This window comes from Fulmarus glacialis, unplaced genomic scaffold, assembly GCF_000690835.1.
Source record: "Fulmarus glacialis isolate BGI_N327 unplaced genomic scaffold, ASM69083v1 scaffold6806, whole genome shotgun sequence".
Lineage (NCBI taxonomy): Eukaryota > Metazoa > Chordata > Aves > Procellariiformes > Procellariidae > Fulmarus > Fulmarus glacialis.
This window is the reverse complement of record NW_009216135.1, coordinates 26,300-48,733: the sequence shown is the minus strand read 5'-3', so window position 1 is coordinate 48,733 and position 22,434 is coordinate 26,300. Positions and strand designations below refer to the sequence as shown.

The following is a 22,434-nucleotide window of genomic DNA, read 5'->3' as shown; positions in this document are numbered from 1 at the left end:
AGCCCTGTTCTTTTTAATTCAAGATATGACCCAAGGTAACCGATGGCAGGTCACTTTGTAAAGCTTGCCCATGCTGGTGTGGTCCCCCCCTTCGCTAGCTTTCCCAGGAGAGATTACCCTCCTCCCCCCGAGGAGGGCCTGATTAAAGCCTAGCCTGGCAGAGATCACTTCCCTCCTGACAAAACCATGACATGGAGCTAAATGGGACAGGCACCAGCTGGGATGCGTGCTGCGGTCTCGTCAGCAGCCAGGGACCTCAGTCGGGGGGTTGTTGTTGCACATCCCTCTTTCGGCAGCATGGTTACGCTAATCTTCGTGCTCAACCCGACCTCCTCCTCCTCCTCCCCCCCCGCCCGTCCCAGCTACACAGCCACAGCAGAGGGGATGTGAGGCCTGGCGTTTTTAATCCAGTAAAACCCTTGCTGTTAATCACGCCGGGCAGAGCGAGCAGCCTCCCCGCCATGCCTGCTGCAGGCTGGATGCTGCTGCTATTTCTGCCTGACCTCCTCAGCCTGCCCCAGCCTCAAGGCATTTCTTACTCCGCCTGTGCTCAGCCACCCTCCCGGATAGTCAATCAGCTTCTTGAACACTCGCTCACCTTAAAGACATGCAAGGACCTTCCCACTCCCCTCCCAATACTTGCTTCTAATTCAAAAGTGCCACTAGAGTCCCTGCCATCCCCTTCCTTTTTCGTGCCTCATTTTGTACCAGTGCAAGAAGTCCGGCCCTGGCTGAGATTGCTGCTATGGTGCTAATGCAACATGAAGATGGAGGGGATGTATATACACTGCAGAGAGAAATTATGAGGGACCAGGAAAATTCAATCATCTGTTGCCTTTGCCCTTCCACAAAACACTTTCATTGCTGAGGAGATAAGGCTCCGTCTTTTCTGAAATAGGTTACTCACATTGCGTCCTTTTGCAGGTTTTTTTTTACTCTTTCTTTCTGCCTATCTTTGTTAGCTTTGGGATTTTTTTGAAAAGGAGAAATAAAGGCCATTGTATCCAGTCTTGAAAGGGTGGATTTAGGGAGGCAGATTACAGTTACTCGGTTTGGGAGTACTCTCAGGTTTTTAATGCCTAGATTATATGAAGCATGGCCAGAAGAAACTGGTTATCTCCAAAGCTGTCAGACCCAGATCCTCCTCATTATAGCATCTCTCCCAGTGGAGGCAGCACTAAGTAGCCATGCTCGTAATTCCTAGTTTCTGGGAATCGCCTCTGCGCTGCTCTTGGCCCAAAGCATGCTCATGCGTGCTGAGTAAGTAGCACCGTAACTGTCTTGCTGACCTTTCCTTGGCAGTCTCCCACCTAAGCACTGAGCAGACCCTTCCTGCTGCGGACCTGACAAGTTACCCTACAGATAGGATGGTGCTGTGGGAGGACAGGACATGCACTAGCATGACATCTCTCCCACTAGTCCCCCAGAGCACATATGACATAGGAGGCAGTGTAATGACAGCATACAGCTCTGTTCCCCTGCCTGTCCCTCTGTCTTAAGTAAACTTCAGGTATGTGATGCATACAATGCCATTATGGATGTAAGCACAATGTGTATTTCAGGTTTTTAAAAGTCGGCCTTCTGCTTCTCTCCCTTATTTTCAGGCACCAATAGCTCCCGGTACATTGCTGTTTTCAACAGCCACAAGCTCACAACTAGATCAGTTGCTTTTACTTAGTCAAAATGCTTCGTGTTATGGCCAGTGATCTGCACATGCCCAAATTATGGGGTGAAAAGGGAGGAAAGGCGAAGATGGGAGAAAGTGGTAAATCAGACCTGTTCTTTCACACATCTTTCTTCATCAATGACAAAACCCAGCTAACAGTAATAGATTCACCCCCCTCCTTATGAGCCTCCTGCTCAGCAGGATTTTCTGCTTTCCCTTGGGTAGAAGTACAAAGATGTGGAGCCAACTCTGAAGATCGAAGAGGTGGACGGCGTGGAGCTGGTGAAGAAATTCTCGGAGCAGATGGAAAGCATGCTCCGCAGGAAGGTTGAAGCCGTTGAGGTACGACCACGGGGGCTATGGGAAGGCAGTCCTCTCCCGTCAGCCCCAGAGCAGTAGACGCAGGCCTCCCGCCTGTACCAGGAGTGTGTGGGCGCAGAGGTTGCATGAGGACTTCCTTGCCTAACCAAATGCCTCCTGGTGCAGCTGGCTCGCTCTGAGCTTTAAGTAGACACTGGTGGGAGGATGTAGGCGTTCAGACAAGGGAATGCTGGCTTCTCCTTCAGCCCAAAGTAGGAAATAAGATAAAAACAAAGTCTAGGAATAAATATGAGGGAACGAACACTCTTTTAGGAGAAAAGCGGTTTGATTCTATAGCTGTTTAAAGAGAAAAAACCTCTCGCAAGTGAAAATAAAGCTCATCCTTGCATAATGCCCTCTGGGCCATTGAAGACTGGTAACTTGTTTCAGCTGTGTGTGTGGCTCAAGGGAAATTCCTGCAGCTCCTGAACATGACCTGCAAGGAAGGTGCTTGGATTTCAAGCTATGTACATGGGGAAGTGTGGAGGAGGTGGCAAGGGGTCTTTAGCTGTTGCTGTGTTGGACATTAGAGCAGGTAGTCATTATGGCCCCTCTTACTTCTTGCATCTAAGGATCTATCATATTCCCTTATATTTACCCACTATGAAAAGCGTATTTCTGTAGTCACAGAGCCTTGACTGTTTAAGGCATCTAATGTGGAAAAGTCATCCAGAAACACATCATTTGAATCTCAAAGTGAAATGTGGGCATATTTAGACCCAGAGCTTTGGCCCAGAACACTAAATTCATAGCCAGACTTTTTCCAATGTTTGGATTGCCTTATCCTTTGTGAAGGAGCAAAAAGTAGTTTTGCTGAGACTGTCGCTGAAAACATGTACATGTTTAGCTGTATTCTTTCCCAGTCTGTACCAACCGAGAATTAGTGCCCTGAAGCATCATATTGGAGAATACTAGTTGATTATATTGCCTTCCATAAATGGTAAGAGCTTATAAATGGCCACAGCATCGCTGAGCCCTTTATGAAATCAAGTCATGGTCTTTGTCTCAGTAACAATACCAGACTGAGACTCCCACAAGGCCTTTTCCTTTGACGAGATACTGACATCAGGCTGGGTCTGAAATGCCTTTCCCATGGCTTTTTGGAAGGGTTCACGGAAAATGAAATTAAATCTCTGGCTGTTGTTTCTCTAAATGGACATGTTTCTGTTTGTATATGTCCTGTGATATCTGAGATTGCTCAAGGGTTTAGTAGGGACTCTGGAGTGAGTAGGTGTGAATATACTTGGCAATAAATAGCTGTGAATATACCTTCCAAGCTGTAAAGTTGCAGCACAGAATGACAGGTCAGCAGAAAAGGAGGGAAAGAAGGAAGTTTATAGCCCCATGACTCTGTGTTGTGGTGAAGGAGGCAGTCGTGTGTCTTTTCACTAACTGTGTGAATGGCTGATACAGCTGGAGGAGCTTCTGGAGGGCTTTCCACAGTACCCCCTCATCTTTCTTTCTGTGTGCTTGCATTAGAGGTTGGTGGAAGCAGCAGAGGATGCAGATCTGAACCATGAGTACAACTCCTCACTGGAGGTAAGTTTATCCCGGTCAGTGACAAAATATGACACGCATCCTCAGAGAGACTAGCCAAAAGGCAGGCCTAGCAGCACCCAGCAACCTCAGGTTCCTGGACAGGCTAGGTGTTTCCTTGTCTTCAGGACACTCAGCTTGTCTAGAAACTTGTGTGAGTAAGAGACTCCCTTGGCAGATCCCAAACCTACTAACACCAAGGAGATTAGTCCCTTTGGCTCCGGGAGGGGAAGAATTTAGGAAGACATTGGGTTGCGTGATGTTGTTGGCATTACATTTACTGCACACCAATGTTGTTATTATGATGTGACGCGTTGGTGCAAATTAGCTGGCGCTTTGTGGGTTACCTGACTGGAAAACGAGCTAAAAATTGAGTGTGTATGAGCAATGAGGAGGATACAGTTACAAATACCCACAGCAAACCGTTAATCCCAATGAGCTGAGTTTCTCACCATCTTTCTCAACGGCTCCCATCATCTTTTCTCTACCCTGCAGACTTGTGTCCCGTTAGGTGAAAGTTTCATGCTCTCCAAGCAATTTGGATAATTGGCTTTCTGTTAATAACTGTTTGTTGTAGCCAAGCTATGGGATTATTGCTGGTGAAGGGAACTGGAGTGAAAACTCTGATGAAGAAAGTCCACTCTCCACAGTACAAGCACAGAGTGCTTAGCAGAAGTACAGGCTACCCCTGCAAGTACCTCTCCATGCTGGGAAAGGGTGGGAATGAAAATGCTTCTTGAAGTCAAGCTAGCTACCAATTTTACCTCTCCTACCTCTTTACTTAAGAATCACATTACAGTCATGCTAGTTGGGTCAGCTGCATTCACAGTAAGGGTCATGGGTGAGTTGAGGTACATGACTCCATATTCGCACACACAATCTGCATCCCCTGAGTACTGCTAGTGCTTGAACATAAATCCTTAAATAAATCCTTAAATAACCTCTGCCCTCAGATAAAGTCAACAAAAACATCTTAAAAACATTTGTTATCCAAGGGTGAAGCGTGTCCTGAAGATACTAAAGTGACTGTAGATGCTAAATCCCCAGTCTTTTCCCCCTTCACAGGGGGAAAACTGCGTTGTCTTTGAGCACCTTTTGCTCTATCCTTTGCTCTTGATGAGTGCCTGCTGCTTGGAGTGACAGAGTGAGGGGATAATCCTGGCTGGATGTACATCAGGAGTTAACCCTAGTAAATGACAGCTGTAGAGACAGGGCAAGTAAGGTCAGCATCGGCATGCCCTGTAGCAAACCTGGGAGCCAGACCCAGTGAGACACTCCATCTCTCTGGCTAGTCACTTAAATACCTCTGAGGGACCACAGGAGTCTGCCACTGTGTCCCTTTGCTCTCAGGTGGCTCTTCTGCTGCCAGTTAGGATCATGCTTTCAGTCATGTGGGCTCCTGACAATAAGAAACTGGGCAGAAACTATCATTTGGACAGCTTGACACTTTTCAGTCGGTAATGGCTCCTGTTTGCTGCTCTTCTTGATCCTATTTGAAGCCCAAATTCTCCAGATGTCTCTTTTTTATGTTTTAAAGAGTGCTTTTTTTCAGGCAGTACTAGTAATAGTCTGTCTGATTCTCTCTTCTTGCCTTTCTCTTTTCCATTGTCTTCATCAACAGTTTGATTACTACAATTCTGTCCTGATTAATGAGAAGGATGAAAATGACAATTATGTGGAGCTTGGAGACGAATTCATTTTGGAGCCAAATGAGCATTTCAATAACCTGCTGGTGAACACAACATACAGTGATATCCAGCTCCCCACCAACGTTTACAACAAAGGTAATGGCCTCTACTGGCCTCTACTTTCTCACTACCAGTAGGTTGCTGTGGAAACTACCAGTAATAATACTGAAAGAAAGGATGGGAATAGAAAAAAACTGACAGTAAAGAAAACAGGGCTGGAAAGGTACTGTCCCAAGGCATGGTCATGTCTGTGCTGTATTCTGTCACTGTGACAGGCTTAGGTATAATCTGCTCTTGGAAGACTTCTAATGATGGACCGTCCTCCATCTTAGGCAGGCAATATCGTCTCCTAGGGTTCATCTACCCAACCAAAGACGCTGTGAAACAAACTGTGATGTGAATTTATTGGCAATTGTTACTCTGTACAAAGGGTCAGATCTATCAAAGGTTTTAGGTGTCAAGGATCTCATTGATTTCAGCTGAGAATTTAGACCCCAAGTTCCTTTGTGTTATGAGGCACTAACACCTCACGGGGACACTCTTAACTCCCAGTGAGCATATCCATACGGGACTGGGGGGTAATTCACAACTGCTACTGGGACATGACTGTTCTGGGCTATTTTCCATTCTCAGCAAGCCTTTGGCAGCTGCAGGAGCCCAGGGAGGCACCGAGGCTCACATGGCCTCATCTGTGCCCAGGCTGTGTCCTCTCCCCCTGCACATTCACACCACTCCAGCTACACACCAGAAAATGGTCCACCTCCGGCCAGTCAGCACACTGCCAAATTTGCAAGCTGAGACACCAGTTGCAATTGTCCTAAGTTTACTGCTCTTTTTGGCCAACATTCGAAGCTGCCTGAACTGGCTCCTTCCCTGCCTCCCCATCAGCTCTTGCCCTTGCATACATTTTGGCAAGGAAAAAAAGTGCCATTTCTTCTCTCATAGATGGAGCTCATTTACAATCTTCAGGACCAGACGAGGCAGGCGCTGGCGACTGTGCTCACAACTGCTACGTTATTTAGAGGGACAATAGAGGGAATTCTATTTCTCCCATGATTTTAAATTAATTCCATCTGGTCTGACAGCCCCAGACACTAAAATCTTGCTCACAATAGAGCCACCAGCAGAGCTGGCTGTGGGTAGCTACAGCAGAGCTCCACAAAGTAGGCTGCTGCCTACAGCAGCATACAGAAAGAGGTGGCCAAATGGCCGCTGTCAGAGGCAACAGAGAGGCACTGCCCAGCTAGCTGATCTCTTGCCTGTACAGCTTGACACAGACCATCCAGCTGCTCTGGCTATGGCTGGAGGATGAGCAGGAGATGGAGGAGGAGGAGGAGGAAGGCTGCTTCCATGCCCAGGGAGTGCCTGGCAGTACTCACTCCCTCTCTTGCAAACAGCAGCAAGCCTGGCTCTCCACAGCTCTTCTGGCTCCCTTCCTGCATGAGTTACTTTGGCCTCATCGCTGGGGAGTCACAGTTCAATTTTTCCCCTATTTTGACCAAAACCGCCTTTAGTAAAGTGACTAAACAGGAAGTGGTAGGTCAAAGCCCCATCCCTTTCATTAATATAGTTAATCCTACAATGACCAGTTTCTTATAATTCCCTGTTTCTATTGCTGCTGCTCTGTTTGGTCTCCTGAGGCAATGAGTCAACACAGACACCAAATATACACTGCCTCTTACGAGTTTTTGCGAGTCTGCAACTTCCTATTGATTCTGATGAGATCAGGGGCAAAGGAGGACAGCTCATGCTTTGTGAAAGAAAGAGCAGGCAAAGAAGAAAAGAAAAAATTGTTGGGGAAAAGAGGAGAGAAAGAGAGAGAAACGGCATGTAAATCCTAGAGCTCCTGTGTCTTAGGTAATTATATCTAGCATAAATTTAAACACCACTCTTTATAGAAAGGCTGTTCCACTTAGTGGTGCATCAGGCAGTTGCCTTACAATAGCCACACGTCCCCTCTTAGGTAGCAGCTGAGTCCTGCCCGCGTGGCGTGCAACTTGTGCTCAGCACAGTGCTGGTTTTCCTGGGTCTCTCGGAGCCCTCTTCCAACAGATGTAATGCCCAAGGGCAAACAAAGATGGAAAAAGAAATGGGAACAACAGCGTATGACCAAGTTGAGGTCACCGGTAGTGGCCAGTGGTGACCTGCCCTACAGGATTTACTTGAATGATGCATCCAATTCCCTGCCCAATGTCAAAGCTTTGGACAAGGCTGCATTCCTCCTGCGGTTGCCTTTGTTCCCATCCCCCTCCTCCACCAGGGGTGGTGGGTGTCCTCCCTTCTTTTGCACACTTTTTTTCCCCATTTTTCTATTCTTCCCCCCCTCCAGACCCTGACATCCTGAACGGCGTTTACATGTCCGAAGCCTTGAATCCTATTTTTGTGGACAACTTTGAAAGGGATCCCACGCTGACCTGGCAGTACTTTGGCAGCTCCACTGGATTCTTCAGGCTCTACCCAGGTAAAAGAGCAGAGATCAGCTTCGCTCTTTCAGCGTAACGCAATCGTCTTGCAGGACAGGGTCCGTGCCATGGAAGAGCCCAATCTGGGAAGGTTGGGGGCAGCGTGGCCCCATGAAGGGCAGGGTGCAGTGAGCAAAATACTCAGTGCACGGGCTGCTGCTGCTCAGGCTGAAGGAATAGTGTCCGCGGCAGGCATAAACCCCTTTTTCTCACGTGGACCAGCCCCCCAGGCATGTTGCCCTTGCAACCCCAGAGGAGTCTGCTTGCAGGGATGTGCCTCGGGCAGGCTGCCCTCCAAAAAGCTCACAAAACACCATGGCAGGACCTGCAAATCTCGCCGGTGGGGTGAGGAGGCTGCAGGAGGGCTCCCTTCCTCATGCTCCCCTGTGGTTTTTAGTGGCGGCCACAGCCTCTCTCCGTCTCTAAGGCCACACATGGCAGATGCAGCTGGTCGGCCTGAGTTGTTATCCACTCACCACCTGCGAGCAGCACGTAGGGTCACGGTGCAAGAGGGAGGCCCCGTGCTCGGAGGAAGCCACGAGACCCTCCGCAGCTGTAGCTTGGCCTGGTGGCCCCTTCATCAGATGGCTGCATGCCCTTCTTCTGTGACCTGTGCCCTTCTTCTGTCACGTGTTGTGAAAGGGGAAAGCAGAGATGACTGTGAGCAGAGCCTCTAGCAGGGAATCTGGGACACGTCCCTGGCACTGCTGCTGCTTTTTTATGCTCGCAACCACCCTTTGGGAGAAAAAGATGTTGCCGAGAACTACAACAAAGTGGCAGAAAGTTCAAAGTAAGAGCAATTGCTCCCTAAATTCGAACGGACTATGCCTAGGTACATTTTTTAATAGAAATTTAATAAACAGTTTACTGAGAACAGCTGAAGACCATGCAGCTCTGCTTGTATTTCTGCAGAATGGCGGCTGCTATTGCTGGCCAGACTTGCATGCCCCCCCCGGGGTAGCCAGGTCTCAGCAGTGAGCAGCAGAAGTGTGGGTGCCTCGGGAGCGGGGAGCAGATGCCTGCCTGTCTGTGTGTGTTGATTGCTTCTTTTGCTGCTCCCTTCAGGAATAAAGTGGTTACCAGATGAGAACGGAGTCATCTCCTTCGACTGCAGGAATCGTGGCTGGTAAGAGTTTTGGAGCGACTTGGCCAAAGCACCTTTCAGTCTTCCTCTCTCCCTCTTTTCCAAGGTGACACCTTGGTGAGTTGCTGATCAGCAGTTACTGCCCATGCTGCTCCTGTGAGAGATGAGGGGTACATAAACGAAGGCAATAGCAGGTTAGGAAGCCTTACCACCTGCCAGCACCAGCTTTCCGTATGGCATCTAACACATGCCACGTGGAAATCGCCACCAGTGTATCCTTCCTCTGTCCCATCCTCCTTATAATTCTGTGACTGGAGGGACGGGGCTGCTCAGACCCCAGAAATGCGGGGCATTTACTCAGTCTGCTCAGCATGGCTAAAGAAGGCTTTAGCAGTTGTCACTCTCAGCTGAACCAGGACATACACCTGCAGCAGGCCCAGCACTTGCCAATGCAAGAAGCGAGATGCTGGGGCCGGTGGGAGAGGCAGGTTGGTAGGAAGGGACCCATCGGATGCCCAGCCTGACCCTGCTGGTTATGCTGCAGCTGGCATCATGTGACAGCAGCAGACCCAGCGATCCTCCTCCCCGTACACTCACCCTGCTTCCTTGTATTCTTCTTTTTATAAAGGTACATCCAAGCGGCCACCTCTCCCAAGGACATTGTCATCATTGTGGACGTCAGTGGGAGCATGAAGGGCCTGCGGATGACCATTGCCAAACACACCATCATCACCATTCTAGATACTCTGGGAGAAAATGACTTTGTCAACATCATTGCAGTAAGTATGTCCCATTTCCAGTGCTGAGTTGTCTTCCTTGTGCCTCATACCAACCCTTCAGTCCCCTTAGCAAACTACAGGCATTACAGAGGTGTAACTACAACGCTTAGTGCCTATGTTGGATGAGGGATTAAAACCAATTGCCCTTGGGAAGTCAGCTTCGTGTGGTCAGCAGGGTGGCTGCTAAGTCATCTCACCCCGCTCTATGGAGGATGTCAGCTGCATCTTTTTGCTTGCTTAGGGATGTGACTGCGACAGATAACAAAGTGCTGTAGAGATACACCTGAGCTAACAGGGACCTGAGCTAAATTCACCTAGCATAGCATAGCATAATACTGTGTTTGGGTCCAGTAGCAGTATAATCCTCAGGATAATGTTTCCAGGATAGAAAATTACCACCATATGCCTTTTTGTGCACCAGCTGCCTGCAAGGCTGCAATCCAGAGTCAATCTGCACAGGCCTGCATGGAGTTTGGTCAGCTTGCCTCGGTGTTACTCTCTCCCTTTTTAAGCCCTGGCCAGGATGAGGATGGGCCTGTTACCCACAGAGAACCAGCACCACTAACCACAGAAAGCAAAACTTTTCCGTGATCCACGCCAAGACTGGGGGCTTTGGTGCCAGGTTAAAGGCAAATGGCTGCTCACTTCCTAATTTTCAAAGCCTATTCAAGCACCATCTCTTTCCCCAGGCTCCTTTCTAGAAAAGTTTGCCAGAGCACGGTCACTGAGATATAAAGTCTCTTTTTGTTGATAGCTTCTTATTGTGTAAGATAGATAGAAACTCTGGTGGTGACAGCTCTGTCTTTATACGGCTGGATAGAATGGAAGAGTGAACAGTGTTGGCAGAAAAATGGAGGGAAGTCATTAAGGAGTTTGAAATATCATCTGTTCTTCAAAAACAATCCCAGAAAGAGCATATAATACGTATTCCTTTACTGTAGTCACACCAAGAACCTACTGGCTCAGACACATTATAGCCTGACGTAAGCTCCTATTGACCAGCTGAGCATCAGTAGCCTCTTAGCCATGCTCTTATGATATGCTCTTCTGAACCTTGCAGGAAAACTTTTACACTGGCATGTTTTACCTCACATGTATCTGGTTAGAAGCACACACCCCACTAATTATCACAGCTCGGTGGATGTGTGGTCATTTGATACGTTGTCGTTCAGCCGTGCACCAGAGGCATCAGACATGAGGCTACAAAACCACTTGCAAGGTTCAGCTGGCAACTGGGGACTCACAAAATCTCCAGAAGTCAAAAATATGTGCAAATAGTGCTAGAAGCAAGGCCAGGGGCATAAGCTAATAGTATGTAGAGAAAATCTCTACCATGTGAGTGAAAACAAAGTAACTTTGTATGTTTAGATATGCCCAGATAGAACTCAGCAAAACACCATAATTAACGCATTATTTAAACAAATATGAGATTTATCAAAATTATAATTTGCCATGAGGACTACAAATAATTCTTAAGGGAAATATGTATAAAATGGCATAAGGCTCCGTACTGTTTTCTGAATATCCACCCAGGATGTGAACCCACTTTGCGAATTTTCTCCCATTACAAACCCTTTCTTTTCATTTTCTCTTTGCAGTACAATGATTATGTTCATTTTATCGAACCCTGTTTTAAGGGTATCCTGGTCCAAGCAGACAGAGATAACAGAGAGGTGAGTACCAGGTTCCTATCGATGTCATCCAGGTAGCTCTCTTAATGTAAGCAGTACATGGGGTTAAGATGCTGTGACATGAATGTCCAGGGATAAGAAACAACCATCTCCCAGAAGTGTGTGGTTTGCATTTCAGAAACAAGCACCAGGTCAGTGGTGTGTGCTGGCTCCGCGATCCGCCTTACGCAAAGACGTTGTAACATGGGGTCAGCTGGCTAACTAGACAGCAGCAACCAGCCTCCCTGTGTCACAACAGACTCGGCACCACCACTGCCGGAGACATGAGTGGACCTGGCCTAGACTGCTGTGGAAAAACAGCGTGCAGAGGGCAAAGGTTCTCCATCTTTGAAACTCCACATCCTCAGCCCTCAGAAAGGAGAAAAATCAGCCCTTTCCTGGTGAATACGTTCTCAGCTTGGCCTGATCCTTCACCAGGGTGGACTGCCAGCAAGCTTTCTCCGATGAGGGGTTTTGCTGCTTTGATCCAGGAGGTCTCAGCAGCCCCAAGGTGGTCAGCCTGCTTGCGGCTGCTCCAACACCCTCTGGACTGACTTGTATTTTTAGCTCTTACTGGTTTTTTTTCTTCCTTTTTCTCTCCATATGAATACCACAGAGGTAGCACATCCCTCCATGTCTTCAGCAAGCAGATTTCTCTCCAAATTTCTTTCCCAGGTTAGCCCTGGGTCACAGAGTATGACTCCAGAGGGTGATGTCTCCTGCAGTGTTTCCCAAAGGACCCCAAGCCTTTTGGACACTATCTTGTGGAGAGCACTCTCTGAGGGTTTCATTTACAACCAGATCAATGCCTCTTAAGTAGTAGTGATGTCTCCTGCAGTGTTTCCCAAAGGACTCCAAGCCTTTTGGACACTATCTTGCGGAGAGCACTCTCTGAAGGTTTCATTTACAACCATATCAATGCTTCTTAAGTAGTAAACAAGCATTCAAATTTTTTCTTTTTCCCAACCCTGTTGCTCTTGCATGCACAGAAATGTGTTTTCCTGAAGGGGTGGATAAGGGAAAGTCCAAGTTCTAATAGTTTTTTCCCTTGTATGATGTTTCATGGACTGCCAATTGTTCACAGCCCAGAGGCTGAGAAATGCAGTCCTGCCATGGCTGCGTGGTGCAACATGATGGCACTGCCAATGGAGAGGCCAATGGAGGACTTCCCCACCTCCATCCATCACGGTGCTGCACTGCCCTGCCAGCAGCGGTGAAGGATCAGGAGCCCAATGGCAGAGACTTTTCCAGGTTACCCTTTCCTCCCCGAAGGGTCGAAGGGAGCACCCTGCCTGCAACTCATTGCTGTCTTTTTCCCTCTCTTCTTGCCAGCACTTCAAGCAGCTGGTGGATGAACTGCAGGCAAAAGGAGTGGGGACTGTGAACAAGGCTTTGACAGAGTCCTTCAAAATCCTGAGGGAGGTGAGAGAGTCAGTGCCGATGCTTGCGTCGGGCACAAGTGTCCCTGCCCACCCCTACTTTCCCCTCTACATCTAATGACAGTATATCCCTCACAGGGGGGAGGTGATATGAGCTGATCTCACGGGCCCCAGATTTGCAACAAGCAGTGTGCGGGGGTGGCCCAGCTTTGGGGAGGTGATGGTTTGTGCGTGATGCCCTGGGGCTGCCAATCACTGCCCAGGAGGATCAGGAGCCAGCAAGGCTGTGGCCTCATGAGTGTTTCCTTAATCAGCCCCACAACTGGGCATCGCCCAGGCATCTCGGTTACAGATAGTTGCAATAAAACTTAGCTGAGGGCAACAATTCTGGTCATAAGTAATGTTATTAGTGAGCCTTGGTAAGTAGATGATGATGAAGACATGAAAGATTATTCTCAGGCTTCAGATTTATTTCAATGTCACTTTGCTAAGTATCAGTGCTTGGGGAAGAAATCACAGCTACAGGAGAATTAATCAGTCAGTCTGATCATGTCCTGTGATAAGAATCGTAAATGATTCATTGCCTTATGTGAACAATTGGGTCTTCAGTAGCCTGGAGGTAAACATATGACTTAACTCTGTTTCTTAAAGAATGTTAACAAAAAAAGGACCAAGAACCACCTGAACACCCCCATCTCCTCATGGCACTGTCTATAGCGGGGTTGGCCTAAAGACGCCAATGCCTTTGGTGCTGACAAAAATGTGTACACAGTATGATGCCAGTGGCCATAATGACGGCATTGATGTTAAAGGTAGTGTGCTAGAGGTATGGACACCCTGGGAAGGATTCTCCACTCTTACTTATTTTACAAACTGAAAGTTTAAATTTATTGGCTATGATAGTGCTGTTCCTAATTTATGCCAGTGCAAGCATGATCAGAGTTGAACCCAGGGATGGTGGTAGCTGAGCTGACTTGTCCGTGGTAATAGAAGCATAATGGTTTTAATGGCGACCTGAGAAGAGTGTGGTGTAGCCTTGGCATTGCAGTAATGGGCTGGCAGCACTCCTAGTAGTAATGGTTCAACATCTTTGAAGAAAGATGGTTACTGAGATGACCAGGGAAGCAGTAATGATATAAACCCAGAACAATTACATGGACTAGATGCCTCCTAGGTTTATCTACATGTATCCTTGCACTTTATGACAAAATTAACTTTATCTTTAAAACCAAAGATCCAGAGCCTATATAGGCCTGCATTGTATAAATCAGAATATTTAAACAATTTTTCCACGAGAGGAAAAATGATTTCTTTATATCTAATGTAGCACTGGTTATGTACAGTGACAACAGATTAAAGAAGCCCAATGCAGTACAACTGCAGACTCTCCCAACCAGCACAGCTTTGAAGGTCTCAATGGAGAATAATGGAGCGTAACCCTAAAGAAAGCCTGCTTGCCCCAGCTGAAATAGCAGCTGGTCATGCCAGGCACAGACACCAAAACTGGTCTGGTTCCACCAATGAGGAGACCTCACACCTCCTTTCTGGCAGGCATGGCTCACGTACTAGACTACACAATCCTCAAGACTCCAGGAGGCAGGACCTTGTTGTGGTTTAACCCAGCAGGCAGCCAAACACTACACAGCCACTCACTCACTCCGCCCCCACCCCCGCAGTGGGATGGGAGAGAGAATCCGGAAAAAAAAAAAGTAAAATTCATGGATTGAGATAAAGACAGTTTAATAGAACAGAAAAGGAAGGAATAATAATAACAATAATAATAATAATGGTATAATATACAAAATGAGTGATGCACAATGCAATTGCTCACCACCCACTGACTGATAACCCAAGCAGTGATCACTACTTCCTGGACCACACCTCCTATTTATATACTGAGCATGACATCATATTGTATGGAATACCCTGTTGGCCAGTTGGGTTAGCTGTCCTGGCTATGCTCCCTCCCAGCTTCTTGTGCACCTGGCAGAGCATGAGAAGCTGAGAAGTCCTGGACTAGTAGACTACTTAGCAACAGCTAAAAACATCAGCGTGTTATCAACATTCTTCTCATACTAAATCCAAAACACAGCACTGGGAAGAAATTTAACTCTATCCCAGCCAGGACAGACCTTTATAAAACCCTGCATACTTTGAGCCAGGCATGTCCATGGGAAATGGAAGGTACATAGTGGAACAGCTGAGACAGAAAAAACTGTCATCCGCTGACATAGCTGGACCAAAAATGCTTCCAGAGAGAGAGTGATGTCCATGCAGCCCAGTGGACTAACGTAACTCCACTGCAGTAATAGACAAGAAACTCTGTCAGGTAGAGAAAATATTTTTCCTCTCTATTTAGCATCAAAAATGCAGTGAACTGTCTGCATCAGCAACTGTCATCACTTATCTTGATCCTTGCTGATTGTCCCTTGGCTAATGAGCGCAAAACAGCTCTGAGATTGCTCTTAGTACAGCACCCAGTGGTCATAAAACCTTCTGATGTTACTCACTCGCAAGGTGAGGTGCTGCTTCCCTCAGGCTTTTCGTTCTCACCTCAGACCTGGGGAGAGGACAACTGACTCAGGCATTTGAGCATCTTTCCTTTGAGCATCTGCAGATGAGGAAAGGTGGCTGTTGTCTCAGTGACTGCTGGTGTCACACTTCTCTGCATCTTGGAAACTGCTGTCCATGAAACAGGAGTTCAGAAACAGTAACTTTGTCATCAAAGAAAGGTGTGAAAGAGGGCTATATATCTCTTCCACCCAGATTTCCTTTCCCAGTAACACTGGTCGCAGCTTTCTCGCAGCGTCATTCACTGTAGCATGGACCATGATTGCCGCCTCTTTAGCAAAATGGGACCTCAGTCCAAGGTCACTGAAGCCATCAGCTGGGAGCCTTGTTGGCAGCCAGCTGTGGGATGGCTGCACTTGCAGCAGGAGGCCTGCAGGACCTCCTGCAAGTCACTTTGCAGTTTCACCCCAGGATTCCTGTCTGCCTGGTGACATTCAGAAGAGACAGAGGTTGTGTCTCAGCGCACACGTGGCTGCGCCAGAAGCTGCACATACACAGGCATGCAAGCGTAGAAACACGTGTGTTGTCCTGCAGCAGCCTTCCCCAAAATGTAGCTTCCCTGGTAAGGGCTCATCTAGAGACTGCCTTGATATCACCAGCTGGAGGACCCCAGGCTCTGCAAGTACCACAGTTTAAGGCAAAAGGGTACCACCTGCCAAGTGCTCCTATGCTTTAAGGACTCTCTGAAATCTTCTCTTAGAGCTGCTTAGATCTCTTTCAGTAATAGGGGAGGAAAGGGGTTTCCATCAGTATGCCCTGAAACAAATCTGTGCTGCTGCAGCCATGCAGGCAGGAGAAGGGGGAGCTTTGGTGGAATTAGCCACCCCCTTCCCATCAGACAAAATTCACATTCTCAGCTTGTAATCGTAGCCATTCCTCACAGGCTGTCCTGTTATTGTTCACAGGAGCATACGCAAGAGAATGAAAATGAAAATTGCTACATCACACTGATGAAACAGGCTTTGCTGATTACAATAGACAACCAGTAATAATATCTATAATGAAAGTGACTGCAAAATTTCCCTGGTAATTTTCCTCAGTCCAATTGCTCGTAGAATTAATAGCCCAGTCGACACCTACTCAATGAGGTATGAGTAGCAGAAAGGGGTTGAAGAAGAGCACGATCTCTCACCGTCTTTGTTTTCCTCCATTATGTTTTGGGGTAAACAGGGCATATTTTAATCTGTGATGCAATTTGCAGAACAGCTTCAGGAGAACAGTTAGCCAGAGCGTCCCCTGCTTCTCTCTGCCATGCTCAATAAACCACTTAAACTCTCTACTTCAATTTAGCCACACACCAAGTGGTTTCACTAAAATATGCATCCCAGGGAAACCAGGGTCTTAAGCATACATTTATAAAGTGCTTCAAAATTCTTACTGTCAAGTGCTATCTTTCGAGCTCTTTTCTTGTTTATCAAGTTTTAGTCTATCTCACTGCCATCTTCTCTTCTTTGTTTCAACAAGCTTGGCACATCTTGTCGTCTCGTCCTCTTCCTGTAGGATTTATACCCCTTTGTTCTGGCCGCTGCCCTGCTCACGGCTGCTTCCAGGCTGCCTGCCTTCCCTGAAACACCATCCTCCCACCAGTATGTAAGTGCTGCAGCTGAGAGCTATCAAGTGCTAAGCGGAGCAGAATAATTACCTTCCTTGTTTTACACACCACAGTCCTCTTAACACAACGTAAGACAACAGCTACGTTTCTTCAGATGCTGTCACATTGTTAATTCCTATCCAGCTGATCTGCCTCTGCGATATTCCTCTCCAGCCTGTGTTCAGCCTCCTGCTCAGTATTTGAGCCCCTGACTATCCTTTCCAATGTACATCAATTGTAAAGATATTTATATATTTTTATAGACGTGCCAAATATATGTGTGTACATATATACATATGCAAACACACATCCCTAATCCTAAAAGAGTCATACTTATATATGTTCATATATTTGTTATATATGAATCTTTTAGGATTAGAGAGTACAAAATCTGTGACTCTTATGGGTCCTCCTTTCTCAGGATCCGCTCAGAGTAAGTAGGTATTTTGAAAACTGATGTTTTTCTGACCCTGTGGAAGCCAAGTTCTGCTCTCTGAATCCACCTTGGAAGGATGTCTCCTCTTAACACCAAGCTGGTTTAACGGTGCCTTGACTCACTGCTGAACTCAGAAATTACATAAATTTTGAGGTTAATCACTCCAAAATGGCGATAGGTTAAAAAAAATGGTGAAACTGGTAACTAACTGGATTTCACTGAGACGTAAAATTCTGTGTAACTTGAGCAAACTGGTGTCATAAAAAGAATGAACCCATCTGCTGATGTGAGTAATCAAAGGAGTTTGTGGCCTCTTATGCCCCACCCGTGTGAGGAAACATTTCACTTGCACACTCACAAGAGGCCTGTGTTACTAATTTTTCTAGTAACGTGCTAGATGTTTAAGGACAATTTACCCATCTCGTTTCCTTCCTTCTTATAACATATGTTTTCTGTTGATTCCCTCTTCGTCCTTTGGGATCTCATACAGTCCCAGTCAGGTCTCAGCCCATGAGGCAAATAGTTCAGCAACACCTTTCCTGCTGAGCACAGATTATTCAAATGCTTTCAATTAACTTTTTCTTTAACCCTACCACTTTCTGACCCTGCCTGTAATTCATTCATTCTTTTCTTTGTTTCTTATCACTTCAGCGTGTACCCTGCCATTACAATATTGTCCTTTTGATGATGAAGTATGGAGGCTATAAAGCATCTCTGCCTGACCATTTCCCTCTGGTTTTTATCATCTGGCAACATACTCTTTTTATTCCCTTTCTTGCTTCTTCTCTGAATGTTTATAAATCTTTTCTTGATTCCACTCGCATTTTTATGGACCTGGATTCTGCAGCATATTTTTCAGGATACGCAAAGCTCAGGATTTCCTGTTTACCAGTTTATGCCTTTTTGCTTAATGCCATCTTTCGTTTCTTCTTCACTGGCTTTCTGTTTCCTTCTCTACTGCTAGTTTTCTAACCATGGGACACTTTCCACTGTGTTTGAATTTTCAGTAATTCCGGAGCCCACTCTGGAGGCAGGTCCACATAAGAATGCGGCAGGAGGAGATGGAGAGGGGCTGCTCAGTCATCTGGCCAGATGTGTATATAATCAGTATGCGTGCCTGCGCATCACTGAGCTATGCTGATGTTCCTATTGCTTCACTAGTAACTCTGTGCCACGCTACAACTGCAAAGTAAATAGCAATGAGCAAACAAGGGAGTACAAGAGACTATGACCCTGAATTAATTAGATCATGCCTGTTACTCCTGGCAACGTGACCAAAGTTATGCAGGAGAATACGTAGCTCCGTGCCTCATTCACCGACCGCAGCTCTAGCCCACATCTCTTCAGACATCTGTTCTGTGGACATCTTGTTCCTCATCTACCCTTCTTTCACGCTCCTGAGACTTCAGTCAAAGCAGGGAATTATGCTCCGAGCTTGATATGAATGCTGTCAGATCATTTGCTACAGCTGCAGCCAGCCACAAAAGGACCTAAAAATCAGGGATTACCTCTTGTTCATTTGTTTTCTAAATCTGTCTTTTTAATCTCTATTTCTATGACACTGATGATCTCATTTTCCCTGTTGAAAATATCATCTACTCCTGTAATTAGGAGATTGCTGGTTCTGATACAGCATCTAATTTCTCGGTATCTCAGTATTATGAGGTCTGAAGTAAGCTACATAAAGAGATGTCTTAAGTAGTTTGATGAAATGGTGGGTGACCTTAATTAAGTGTTAATTTAATAATCGTCTAAACAAAACATGTTGTAGATTGCAACAGTCTGGAATAAGCTGCTTTCCTAACTACAAGGTTCACATATCTGTGATCTGAACCTCATTCTGGCAGCATCTCCCACACCATCGTAACCCTATGCCTCCCTACTGGACGCTCACACTAGCCGTTCTCTCTGCTAATCTGCACGCAGTCGACCTCTGTCCTAGGAATAGTTCACTTGAGACTCCTTGCCTTTTTCCTACCTGATGGCCTGCAGCAGAATCCCATGCGGCTGTCAACTGTTTTCCCCTTTCGTTTGCACCCAAGAGCATCCTGTGCTTGTTCCTGTTGTGTACCCTCAGCCTTTGCCCCGAGTCTCCTTGCTGAGCAGGGGGCAAGTGTGCTCTGACCCCTCCTGGAGCTCCAATTACCCTGTAGCTGGTACTGATGGTTTTTTCCATGGTACAAGGTGTAGAAGCTTTTTGGACCACTGGAAATGTCAGACCTTGGGGACACTGTAGAGAAAGATATGGGAGATCCCCACTGCTGGGTTGGCATGACCACAGCAGCAGAGCTACAGTCTGTCTCCTATCTGAATCTGCTGCTCTGGTGATATGAAAGTGAAGGAGCATGCCCAACCACCTCATCCCGATTCAGTAATTCACATGGACGTTTTGCCTGAGAACAGCTAGTTAGAAATGACCCTATTACATCACCCTTCTCTCTCATGATCATCTGTGTCGACTCTGGTCAGTGATACAAGTAATGGATTATCATGAAACAGGGAGAGGTGGGTTCATACGAGTGGTCATTCAGAAGCTGTTGAATCCATACTTACTGCCGTAGAGTAACAGGTACTTCAGCGATACTAAGAGTAATGTTGAAGGAGGCAGGACTGATGACATAAATGGTGGTGGAAAAAGACATTATGGTGATATGATACCAGCACTGAACCTGGTAATTTCATAATAAGGGACAATCACAGAGGTAATTGTAGGAGCGGTGAAATGATTGGGGAAATCCGGACTTGGAGCTGGCTTCCAGGTATCGATGGTCATGATGTTAATCAGCAGTGGAACCACAGTACCATCCGTGTTGGTTGGGTGGACATTTGGTTGGACATTTGTTTTCTGTCCTAGCATAGCATTAACAAACCAGAAGGGACTTGTGAATTGAACCCTAAAACATCCAAAAAGTCCCAGTTCACACCCTGTGCTCTTGTTCTCCCATCCGGTGCTTGCTTTTGTTTTATGCAATTAGTCTTGCCACTTGGATACCTTTTTCCTCATTTATAAGATATAACTACCCTCTCCAGTTTAAAATTGCTGCTGTGTTTGATATAACCTTGGTCATCCTTCCATTAGTCTCCTGTACGCTCTCCATCTCATGCCATTGCCCCTCATTAATCTCTTGTGCAGAGTTGTCATATCTTCCTCATTCCATATTTTTTTACTCTGCACCAGTTTCTGTATCCGCCTTCATTGATTAGACTTTTCCTTGCTCAGAGCATAGAAGCGGTGCAATGCTGTGCAAGGAGAAGTGCATACTGACACTGAGCTAGGGGCTGCAGCAAAGTAGCTGCTCATTTTTGTGCCTTGGTGTCCTCTGTTACCTCCTCTGGTGACTGCTAATTCAACACCTGTGTTGGTGCTGCATAAGGCACTTGGTTCTCTAGAGCCGGTGTACCTGAGGGCATGAGAGGCAAATGGCTCTGCATGCAGGAGCGCTAGATGGGCGGCATTCGAAGGCCGGTCTTCCCAGCCGAACAGGCAGGGTCTGGCTTGGCTGCAGGAGCACGCCCGTTCAACACCTCTCCGTGTGTCCTTGGGAGCACGTCAGCGTTTGTACCAGAGTCCCAGCATACTTCCACTCTACCCTAAATATCACTTACGCACAGATAACAGATCATCTGTCATTACAGTGTACGGCCTTTCTGTCTGGCACATTCATAACCTATTTCAGCTCTGATGGCAGTAGTCTTCTCTTTTCATGTGCTCCTGCCTTCCTCTGCTCTTTTTTGGCAGACTGATGGATTTACCCTGAAATAATGAGTCTGATTTCCCCCTCCTCTCACATTTTCTGTCATAAAAAGTGACAGTTATTGCTGTCAAATCAGAATTGCAGTGTTTATGGTCAGTCTATAGTCATTTTGCATAAACGAATGCGACTGTGCAAGACGTGAGGCAGCAGGGAATCACACCCTCCACAGCACTTATTTTCTCCTTATTATTTTACTTCAGTAAAGCCTCCTGTGTCCACATGTGCTAGGAAGGGCTGTATAAATAAAAAAAAAATATGCATTATACAAACACAGCCCTTATTTAAGCAGAGTTCTTTCTGAGCACAGTGTGAGATTTGCAAGAAGTCGTCAGGATCTGGCCATCATGAATAAATACGCTGCAATTACACAGAAACAGCCTGTGCTGAGATAACTAATGCTCTTCCTCTCTGTTTGTAGTTCAGAGACGCCGGTCAAGGAGGCTTGTGTAACCAAGCTATCATGCTGATCACAGACGGAGCAGTGGAGGATTATGAAGCTGTGTTTGAAAAATACAACTGGCCAGATCGGAAGGTTTGTCTGGGAAGCGATAATTAGAAAGAGCGAGGAAAGGTGCTATCCTGCTACAGTGGGAATAGAAGAGCATGAGCCAGAACGACGGGCAGAGCAGAGCATTCACATCCTCCAATACCCACGTGCATCCCACTGTAAACACAAAACAAAGCAGCCAGGCAGGAGCTGGCTGCAGTGATTTTAGAGGTGGTAGGATCACAAATGGATATCTGTAAGTCAGTGAAGATTTTTTTTCGCATACTTCATCTTCTGAAAGTGTGGGCAATCAAAACGTTCTCCTGATAAGATGATAAAGACTGAGCTGAGTATTTTAAAATAACAAAAAAACTTTTGCAAATAATTTTAATCCCATCCAGGGTTGTTTATAATTGGTCTTGTTTGGCTATTACCAGTTATTATGGTGGGCAGGGGATTGGCCCAGACAACCTCTCTAGGTGCCTTCCAGCCCTATTTACTTTGAAGTCTGTGATTACAGGCTTGTACTAGCAGAGCAGACTATAAAAGTGGAGTAGACTACGGCTAATCCTAAACCCTCCTGATTTTCCTGATTTATTTGTTTACCTCATCCCAGCTAGAAGCAATGCACGAAGGGAGAGAAGCAGGCTACTGAGAGACCAGAGCACGGGGCTGTTAAAGCAGTTTATTTCAGGTTCGGCTCTTTTGTTGTTGGTCAAACACAAGAGAAATGGTGAAGCTTTCTCTAAATGATTCATGCGGCCAGCTGTTCCCCAGGGTAAAGGATTCCTGTGAGCTATAAACTTCTCTGCATGTGGTTGCTGAGTGCCTGGCAGAGCTGCTATCATAAAATCAAACAGAATTTGCAATTCTGCCTTGTTATTCAGATGATCCCGGGTGCTACTTGGCTTTCTGGGCTTATTGTAATTGGAAATGAAGTTCCAGCCCACAAAATGTGAAACAAATGGAG

The 22,434-nt window shown here is 46.5% G+C and overlaps 1 protein-coding gene across 1 annotated transcript in view; it reads left to right on the top strand.

Moving 5' to 3' along the window:
- Nucleotides 1-22,434, top strand: part of LOC104077810 (voltage-dependent calcium channel subunit alpha-2/delta-4-like) — a gene marked incomplete at both ends in the record, with an annotated part of 52,392 nt that overhangs the window by 4,986 nt on the left and 24,972 nt on the right. The window contains 9 exons of the mRNA XM_009579178.1: nt 1,892-2,008; nt 3,506-3,565; nt 5,184-5,346; nt 7,580-7,711; nt 8,778-8,838; nt 9,425-9,575; nt 11,174-11,248; nt 12,578-12,667; nt 21,396-21,509. Of these exons, the coding sequence (XP_009577473.1) occupies nt 1,892-2,008; nt 3,506-3,565; nt 5,184-5,346; nt 7,580-7,711; nt 8,778-8,838; nt 9,425-9,575; nt 11,174-11,248; nt 12,578-12,667; nt 21,396-21,509 (963 nt within the window). The remainder of the gene's footprint in view (nt 1-1,891; nt 2,009-3,505; nt 3,566-5,183; nt 5,347-7,579; nt 7,712-8,777; nt 8,839-9,424; nt 9,576-11,173; nt 11,249-12,577; nt 12,668-21,395; nt 21,510-22,434) is intronic.